Below are 10,712 nucleotides of genomic sequence, written 5' to 3'. Positions count from 1 at the left end.
AAAATCATCTTCACCTGCGATCCTGGCTATTACCGCCTCGGGCCGGCTTACATTCAGTGCATGGCCAATGGAGCGTGGAGCTGGAAGAACGAGAGACCCCACTGCCAGAGTAAGTGTGGGACTCAACTCCAATTAAAGCTGTTGGGAATTGATTCCGGTTTCTGGACTTGAACGGCTCAATTCTGAGAAATGATTCCTCACAGTTGCTGTGATTCGTTTAATTTAAATTTCATTCTCATATCCTGACAGTAAACAGTAAAGCAAGCTCATGTACAAATACATACAGTTGAAGTAAAATATTAGCCCTCCTGTCAATTTTTTTAAATAGAGCAAAGAATTTTTCACAGTATTTCCAATAATATTTTTTCTTCTGGAGAACATCTTATTTGCTTTATTTCGACTAGAATAAAAACAGTTTAAATCATTTTAAGGTCAATATTATTAGCCCCCTTAAGCAGTATTTTTTTTTTTTGATTGTCTACAGAACAAATCATCATTATAATCAATATACAATGACTTGCCTAATTAACCTAATTAACCTAGTTAAGCCTTTAAGCTGTCCATCAAGTCACAAAATAAGTCAGTTATTATAAATGAGTTATTAAAAGTATTATGCTTAAAAATGTGTTGCAAAATCAAATCTTCTTTTTGGTTAACAGAAATTGGGGAAGAAATATACAGGGGAGCTAATAATTCAGACTTTAACTGTATGTTACTGGATATGTGACAAAACCTTCTTCTGTTGCATGAGTATATATTTTGCAATAGCCAAAATACATTGTGTAGGTCCAAATTATTGATTTTTATTTTATGAGATATTTAGCAAATTTCCCACTGCAAATATATCAAAAAAATGCAGTTTAGTTTAGTAATGTGCATTGCTAAGCACTTTATTTGCCCTTTTTTCAGTATTTCGAACATTTTTGAACTCTCAGATTCCAGATTTTCACATTTTTGTATCTCTGCGAATATGTCTTATCCTAGCAATATATACATTGATGGAAATCTTATTTATTCAGCTTTCAGATGACATATATAATCAGTATACAGTCTTAATTTTTTAAAAAAATACTTTTGACTGGTTTTGTTGTACAGGGTCACATATGTACAAAAACTTAATACAGTGTAAACTATAAACCTCAAAAATAAAGTTAAAGTCAGAATTATTAGCCCACTGTTTGAATTTTTATATATATATATATATATATATATATATATATATTTCCCAAATTATGTTTAACAGACCAATTTTCAAAGGATGTCTGATAATATTGTTTCTTCTCATTGTACCTTAAGATCCAAAAGTGTACCCTAAAGGTACTAATCTACTAATCTGAATGGTACAGGAAAAGTGTACCTTTTGAAAAACTACAGCCCTAGTGCCCCATTTATTTTCTGTGTGTGTTTATGTAAAGTTGAAGTCAGAATTATTAGCCCCCCTTTGAATTTTTGTTTCTTTTTTAAATATTTCCCAAATGATGTTTAACAGAGCAAGGAAATTTTCACAGCATGTCTGATAATGTTTTTTTCTTCTGGAGAAAGTCTTACTTGTTTTATTTTGGCTAGAATAAAAGCAGCTTTTAATTTTTTATGAACCATTTTATGGTCACAATTATTAGCCCCTTTAAGAGTTTTTTTCCTCTGGCTACAGAACAAACCATCGTTACACAATAACTTGCCTAATTACCCTGACCTGCCTAGTTAACCTAATCAACCTAGTTAAGCTCTTAAATGTCACTGTAAGATGTCTAGAAGTGTCTTGAAGAATATCTAGTCAAATATTATTATTATTAGAAATGAGTTATTAAACTATTAGGATTAGAAATGTGCTGAAAAAAATCTTCTCTCCGTTAAACAGAAATTGGGGGGAAAAATAAACAGGGGGGCTAATAATTCTGACTTCAACTGTATACAGTATATATGCAGAGTATCAACATAATTCAGTTTTAACATGTAATGTTGCAGCACTCTTCATAAAACACATAAGCAATTCCTGTTTGTGTACCAATGTCGATCTATTGTCCCTATTTGATGAAGTGATGGGAACTTCCAAGATGTCAGTATTAGTGAGTTGTTTGCTATTCGAAATCTTTATAGTTAGTGTGAGATCCAAATTTACAGTGTGTATTTTGCTGTAGCGCACTTTGTTATTCTTTAGGTCATGGGTGGTGAAACTCGATCCTGGAGGGCCAGTGTCCTGCAGATTTTAGCTCCCACTTACCTCAACACACCTGCAAGCATGTTTCAAGAAAGCCTAGTGAAGCTGCGGTCCCACTGCACTTTTCTCCCCATAGACTTCCATTCATAAACACGCAAATGCGTCAGACCGGAAACGCCAGCTCGTGCAACAAGTTTTGCAGTTTGCTGCGTTGGAAAGTTCAAGCTTGGTGAACTCTGACCTGCAAAATCGCATCACATTATTGAGTGAGATCAATCGAAGATCAAAACATGAGCTCTCTGGACAGAAATGTAAAACATGGACCAATCGCTTGCTTTTTTAATGTCTGACCATCTTGTTTAATCCCGCCCCCTTTTCGCAACACCATTCAACAGACTTCAACACGCACAAACTCTAGTGTGACCGCAGCATAAGAGCTTGATTAGCTAGCTCAGGTGTTTCTGATTAGGGTTGGAACTAAACTTTGCAGGACACCGGCTCTCCAGGGCTGAGATTGTACACCCCTGCTTTAGGGGAACAGTTAATCCATGCAAGTTAATCCACTGTTAAGAATGTTTGTTTTAGTAATCGTCAATCAAAATCTGACCATTAGTTTCCGCATTTGAAGTCACTTCTTTTCTGATGACATCAGTTTGATCCTTCAGCCACAGTATTTTTAACAACGCCTCTCTTACCGTTAGTTTGCTATGAGTGAATGATGTGCAAGAAGAAAGCCCCGCCCTCTATTCAATATTCCGTTTCAGTTTGAAGTACATCAGCATAATGAAATGAAAAGCTGCGTCCCAAATGGCACACTATGCACTATGTACTTATGAACTTACACACTCAACAGCATAGCATATGTATGTAGTGTCGTCCCAAATGGAACACTAACGTTTTTTTACTAAGCGGAAATTCAACCCGTTTCCCTGATGACGTTTGACGGTTGCCAAATCAGTGAAATAAATGAACAAAGTACCAAATAATACCTGTCATGAGTATTACCACATTCTCCATTAGGAGGCGCTATAATCACTATCATAGGAGAATTTCGCTTTCACAATCCAGAATAAAGTTATCCAACATGTGCACCCGATAGCTCCGCCCCTTCCTACGTGAGCAAAGCAGCCGTCGTTGAGTGCGTGAAGTGTCCATCATTACACACTTCATTTTACCGGCTGAATGAGTGCATCATCCGGGTAATCGAAGTGCACTTATTATTTTTAGAGTTTTCAGTGTAAACGCACTACTTATACTATTTATACTACAAAATGGCGGAGAATAGTGCATAAGTATGCGATTTGGGACGCACCTAAAGTCTCAGCAACTTCTGGCTCACGTAGACTTATAATAATCAGTGTTCCTGCTGTTAGAAATGACACAATGGTATAAAAGAACCACTGAAATGATTAATTGAAGCAATTAATTAAAACGAACCGAATCAGTTCTACTAAGTGTATCTGAATTCTGATAATTATTAACAAACGAGAGTCAAATAGTTCGTTCATTTAAGCTGAAAAAGGCTCCTGAAGAGAAGTCGATTGCTTTGATGAATGGAATCAATTCTGGATTCTCATGGAATTGATTCTTTTTTTCTGGAATCGACTCTCATCTCCACAGCAGTTGTTTGTGTGTGTTGTCAGATGTTTAAAGCTCCAGATTGTCATTGTTTGTGTCTGTGCTCTTCAGTCATCTCGTGTGGGGATCTCGCTACGCCTCCCAGTGGAAAGAAGATTGGAACGCAGACATCCTTCGGGGCCACAGCTATATTTACATGTGACAATGGCTATATGCTGGTGGGCTCGAGTGTGCGCGAGTGTCTGTCTTCTGGGCTGTGGAGTGGAACAGAGACGCGCTGCTTGGGTAAAGTGCTGTACATTCACTGCTGCTCTTCACATCTGCTGCTTCAGACATCTTCTCCTGGCAGTGATCCAGACGGATGTTTAAACCTTGTTAAGCCTGACAGAATCCACAATATCCTGGTTTCTAGTAGAGCTGTCTGCTATGCTCATTTTTTATTTAAAGGATTCATTCATTTATTCTAAGAACATTCCAAGGTCTTTTTTTGCTTTTCTTTTTCCTGATGATGCATTTATTAATTTAGCTTTACACCCCTCACAAATCTATCTTTATATTTTAATGCTTTTAATAAAATGCCATACAATATTATATTTGTACATATTATTATCTAATCTAATCTAGAAACAAAATAGCTTCCAAATATTGGTCCAAATAATGGTATACAACAAAATAACATAACAATATAATAAAATAATGATACAAATAATGGAACAAATATATGATTATATGTTAGGGATTTTTTATTATTATTTTATTATTATTTTAAGTAAAAAAAATCTAAAGAAACAAAAATTATACAAAATTTTGTTAGAATTTTGTACTTTGTAAAAAAAAAATAATATTAATAATATATTAATATTTGGCTTAAATATATTAATATTTGGCTTAAATTTAAATGTATTATCTTTCTATTTCTGAAGATATTTTATTAGTAAAATAATAATATATATATATATATATATATATATATATATATATATCTGTTCAAATGCACTAGAATATATTGCCTTTATCCTCTGAGAAATAGATATATATTTATGTAACTCACCGGTCCTACTACACCTAACCCGCTCTGAGCTGGGATCGAACCGCCGATTCATTGAATGGGAGTCGGTTGCTCTAACAAGGAGGCTAAAAACCATGGCCTCTAGCGTCTGTCACTCCGTTACACTCACCCCCCTAAACTTCACTCCCATTCCGGACGAACCCCCATGTGTAACCCAACGGTCATACTGCACCCAACCCGATCTAAGCTCAGTCCGGCGATTCATTGTATGGGAGTACCTTTAGAGGTCAGACGAATGAGGTTTACCTGCATAGCACTTTGCTAGCTGGCCTCCGATACACTCACCCCAGTAAACCTCACTCGCATACAGGACGAGCCCCCACATGTAACTCACCAGTCCGACTGCAAAAAGTTTTAAAGTTTTGTATTTTGTATTTTTTATTAATGATAAAATAAGTAAATATATAATATATCTGTTTGAATTATACAATTTTATTCCAATAATTTAATGTAATTATACATTATCTATTGCATGCTGAAAATGCTTATATAAATATAATGAAATATACAATTAACTATATTATATAAATAGTAAACTAATAAAATATTGTGTGAAGTGTAAATTATGTTGTAGTTTATTAATGATTTAAAATCTTTAAGAATTTTTATATTTCCATTTTAGAGTTTTTTTTTTATTACTTTTCTTTTCTTTAACATGTTAATATTTGTTTTGCAGTATTACCTGTGGAAACTGATTTATTTTTATGCGTCTACAGTAATTAATAATTAGTAGTTAATTTCTTACAACATACAGTGCTTAGTATAATTGAGTACACCCCATTTCGAAAATGAATATTTTTATTCGTTTCTCAGTGAATACGGGTAATATATTTTGGTGCATTTGAATAAAACTGATTTATTAAAGGCATATATTTATTAAAATATATTAATATTTTAGACTAATATTTTAGTCACAGAACAAAAGATAATACATTTAAATTCATGCAAAATATATATCAGTGATATATATACAGTTGAAGTCAGAATTATTATATTATTATTATTATTATTATTTGATTTTTTTTTCTTTTTTAAATATTTCCCAAAATATGTTTGACAGAGCAAGGAAATTTTCACAGTATGTCTGATAATTATTTGTCTTCTGGAGAAAGTCTTATTTGCTTTATTTCGGCTAGAATAAAATCAGTTTTTAATTTTTTAAACACCATTTTAAAGTAAAAATTATTAGCCCCTTTAAGATATTTTTTTTTCGATAGTCTACAGAACAAACCATCATTATACAATAACTTACCTAATTACCCTAACCTGCCTAGTTAATCTAATTAACCTAGTTAAGACTTTAAATGTCATGTTAAGCTGAATACTAGTATCTTGAAAAAATATCAAGTCAAATATTATTTACTGTCATCATGGCAAAGATAAAATAAATCAGTTATTAAAAATGAGTTGTTAAAACTATTATGTTTAGAAATGTGCTGAAAAAATCTTTTCTACATTAAACAGAAATTGGGGGAAAAAATAAACATGGGGGCTAATAATTCTGACTTCAACTGTATGCATATATATATATATATATATATATATATATATATATATATATATATATATATATATATATATATATATATATATATATATATATATATATATATATATATATATATTTATTTATTATTATTATTATTATTATTATTATTATTTATTTTTAAGTTTTATATTTTGTATTTTTTATTAGTTCTTTTTATACTAAAAAATTTATACATTTATCTGGAAGCTAGCTTAAATAAAAGAGGTTTATTTTTTATAATATATCTGTATGAATTATACAATTTTATGTCAACTAATGAATTATAAAGATACATTATTGCATCCTGAAAATACTGATAAAAGCATAATAAAATGTACAATTAAATACATTATAAAATATGTAATTGTCTAAAAAAAGTGTAAAAAAGGTTTTAAAAAAGTATGAATTGGCATTTCTAATTGTAATTTCTGTTGTAGTTTTTATGAATAGTTTGATATCATTAAAAATTGCATAATTTCTATTTTCATTTTAGAGTTTTGTCCCTTTTAGTAGCTTTTTTTTTTTGGTCAATATTTTGTTTCTTTGCACCCTGTGACTGAAAGATGTTTTATGCATCTACAGTATGCTAAAAAAGACTATAATTTCTCCTCCACCATATACTTACACTCACTCACACACACACTCACAAACACACACAGTGTCTAAGTGCTTAAAATACATTAGACATCAATGGTGTTTCTTTCTCCGGCTCCACTGAAGGTCTCACTTTGGTGAATTTACACACACTCCACTAAACACTTAATTACACGGAGCAGCTCGTCTCTCTAAAAGCATGGGCTGTTAATAATTCACAATGTAATGTAGCCTGCGCTGTGAATGCCTCTGTCTTTCTCCTGCAGCCGGTCACTGTGGTTTACCGGAACAGATCGTCAACGGGCAGGTGATTGGGGAAAACTTCGGCTACAGGGACACAGTGGTTTACCAATGCATCTCCGGCTTTCGGCTCATCGGATCCTCTGTGCGCATCTGCCAACAAGACCACAACTGGTCCGGACAGCTGCCCATCTGCGTCCGTGAGTTTGGGACTCTTTTCTCTCTCACACAAGCTTTGGAGAATTACTGACTCCATGAATAGATTAATTCAGACAGAAAGGCCAAAGACGCTCACACTGAGGGGAAGAAACAGACACAATCACTGATTTTAGCTGAAGCTGTCGGCTTCACTTGGAACGCTAGTACAAGTAATCATAAAAAGTGAATTTAACGGGGTGTTCAACGAAATCTGCTTGTTAAAAAGAGGGCCTTTTTTCATCAGCGGATCATTAAAAAATGCTTTTTTGGTCTGATTTATTCATGAAATTTTTATTAAAATAAAATAAAATAAAAGAAATAAAGTGAGGTTTATTTATAAACTAATTTCGAGAGGATCACGTGCTTATGATTTATCACAGCCGGTCACGTATTAAGCTAATCAGTATCATCCAATCATATGAGCCATAAGCTACTATAAATAACCACAGTTTTCAGTCCACTTTATCTTCGTTTGGAAGAAACCCCCCTTCCTCCCCATTCTCCTCCTTCACTATAGATCGGGCGGCACGGAGGCCCAGTGGTTAGCACTGTTAGCCCCACAGCAAGAACACTGCCAGCCCTGGTCCTGCCAGGTCGGTAGGTGTTTCTGTGAGGAGTTCGTATATTCTCCCCATGTCCGCGTGGGTTCTCCCCGCGTTCTCCGGTTTCCTCCCACCATCCAAATATATACATCATGCATAACAATCAAGCATTTGTCTAGCCCCCTTTTTTCCTCACGTGTTCCCTTAGCTACTGCAGACGGGGAGTTCTGAGATCCACCGAGCTCAGGCTCCCCTCTCACTCTGCGAACGGGAGGAAGCCCCGGGCTCGAGGATCCCTTGAGCTCGAGGCTCTCTCCCGGGACAGCATGCCAAACAAGCTTTTGATGAATCATCAGCTAAGTGTGAACTCTTGAAAGCTCTAACAGCATTTTGAGAGTGAAAATAAACATTTAAAGGCAACACAAAATTAATACCTGTGGCTTCTGGTCAAGAAACAGACACAATCACTGATTTTAGCTGAAACTGTTGGCTTTACTTGGAATGCTAGTACAAGTAATCACATTGATATTGAATTGATTAATTCATGAAACAGCATGTTGAGAGTGAAAATAAGCATACAGGCCACACAAAACTAATACCTGTAGCTTCTGGTGAAGAAACAGACACAATCATTTAGCTTAGGGGTCAGGTATCTTTTTTCAGCAAACAGCCATTTCGAATTTGTTTGGCAAATGCATTTTTTAAAGAGCCATTAGGGGTATATATGAAGCATCACATGTTGAGCAAGTCCATGTATTAATAAAAGACAATTTGTAGAACTTCTTTCTTTTCTCCACTCATGAACATTGTTTGAATTTTATGGCGCAAGGTTACCATTGAAATGTAAATGGCATGCCCTTTATTGGTGTCGCGATTCAAGTTAGTCCACAGCGCCGCACACGCGCATTGGTTGAAACGTCCTTTTATTCGTATTCATTTTGCTGTAAAAATATACAATAAAAAGGTCATTTTAATTGTATTTTTAAAAGGAATCTGATTTTTAGTGTCAGTTTTAATTTTTTATTGAAGAGGGACAGCTGGAGAGCCACATATTTTTGGTCAAAGAGCCACTTGTGCTCCCGAGCCGTAGGTTCCCTACCCCTGATTTAGCTGAAGTTATCGGCTTTACTTAGATTTCTAGTAAAAGTATTGAAAAAAAATGCATCTAAGGGTGTTTTCCAAATGTTTTCAAAATCTACTTGTTAAAAAGGGGGTTGAAAAATTTGCAGAACATTACATTTACATTTACATTTAGTCATTTAGCAGACGCTTTTATCCAAAGTGAGGACAAGGAAGCAATTTACACAACTTTAGGAGCAACAGTGAATAAGTGCTATAGGCAGATTTCAGGTGTGTAAAGTCTTAATTTGGATAGAGTACAGTTAGTGGTATAGCCAGAGAGGCAGTTACAGATTAGGAAGGAAAGTTGAGGCTAAATAGTTGAGTTTTTAGTCGTTTCTTGAAGACAGCAAGTGACTCTGCCGTTCTGATGCAGTTAGGGAGTTCATTATCGTTAACAAAAGACTTTTAGGTGAAGTCACTGGTTTGATTAGTTCATGAAATGCCCTAACATCGCTTTGAGAGTGTAAATAGACACATACAGGCAACACAAAATTAATACCTGTGACTTTTGATGAAGAAACAGACTCAATCAATGGTTTTAGCTGAAGCTGATGGTTTTACTTGAAAATCTGCTTGGTAAAAAGAGGATTGAAACATTTAAAAATGACTTTAAGCTGAAGCCATTGGTTTGATTAATTCGTGAAATGCTCTAACAGCATTTTGAGAGTGAAAATAGACATACAGTATAGGCAATACAAAATTAATACCTGCAGCTTCTAGTGAAGAAACAGACACAATATTTTAACTGAAGCCATCGGCTTTACTTGCATCGCTAATAAAAGTCATTGTAAAAAGTGCATCTAAGCGGGTGTTCAACGAAATATTAAAATCTGCTTGTTAAAATAGCGGCTAAAAATTAGCAAAGCATTAAAAAAGACTTTCCGCTAAAGCTGTTGGTTTGATTGATTTATGAAATGCTCTAACAGCACTTTGAGAGTAAAAAAAAAACGGCAACACAAAAATAATACCTGTAGCTTCTGGTGAAGAAACAGATCATCAAACAATCATTTAGCTGAAACTTTTGGCTTTTCTTGCAATGCTAGTACAAGCAACCTTAAAAAAACGCGGTGTTCAATGAAACATTCAAACCTGCTTGTTGAAAAGGAGTATTTTTTTCATTAGAAGAGCATTTAAAAACCGACTTTTACATTTGATTAATTCATGAAATGAAAGCTAAGCTCTAACAGAACTAACAGCAAATTCAGCCCATATAAATAGTTTGCAACCCACTTACCTTAAAACAAGAATATCTAATGTTTTTCAGTGCATTTAGGTTTAATGAAGCTAAGTTTTTCACCTGTGCACAAAGCTAAACATTATTTATAGCATTATTAATCTACAGCAGGGGTGTCAATTCCTGGAGGGCCGGAGCCCTGCAGAGTTTTGCACCAGCCCTGCTTCTACACACACCTATCTGTAGGTATCAAACAAGCATAAAGCACTCAATTAGTTTGATTTGGTGTGTTTAATTAGGGTTGGAACTAAACTGTGCAGAGTTGCGGCCCTCCAGGAACTGGCTTATGACACATGTGATCTACAGCCTCTGCAAAGTTTTCTACCTCTCTTTAATACATAACATTACTATGTAATACAGAAATAATAATATATAAAACAGCATATTAAATATTAGACAACAATTTCTTACTGAATTGCCATCCAATATTAATATATAGGTCATAGATA

The 10,712-nt window shown here is 34.3% G+C and overlaps 1 protein-coding gene across 1 annotated transcript in view; it reads left to right on the top strand.

The window, feature by feature from the left end:
• The window catches only part of csmd3b (CUB and Sushi multiple domains 3b), a 1,051,207-nt gene that overhangs the window by 867,054 nt on the left and 173,441 nt on the right, over positions 1-10,712 (top strand). Inside the window, exons 51-53 of the mRNA XM_056479206.1 lie at positions 1-109; positions 3,848-4,021; positions 7,194-7,367. The exon at positions 1-109 is cut by the window's left edge and continues 86 nt beyond it. Of these exons, the coding sequence (XP_056335181.1) occupies positions 1-109; positions 3,848-4,021; positions 7,194-7,367 (457 nt within the window). The remainder of the gene's footprint in view (positions 110-3,847; positions 4,022-7,193; positions 7,368-10,712) is intronic.

The sequence above is a fragment of the Danio aesculapii genome, chromosome 19 (assembly GCF_903798145.1).
Source record: "Danio aesculapii chromosome 19, fDanAes4.1, whole genome shotgun sequence".
NCBI lineage: Eukaryota > Metazoa > Chordata > Actinopteri > Cypriniformes > Danionidae > Danio > Danio aesculapii.
Note: the sequence above shows the minus strand (reverse complement) of the source record. Positions and strands in the feature narration are given on the sequence as shown.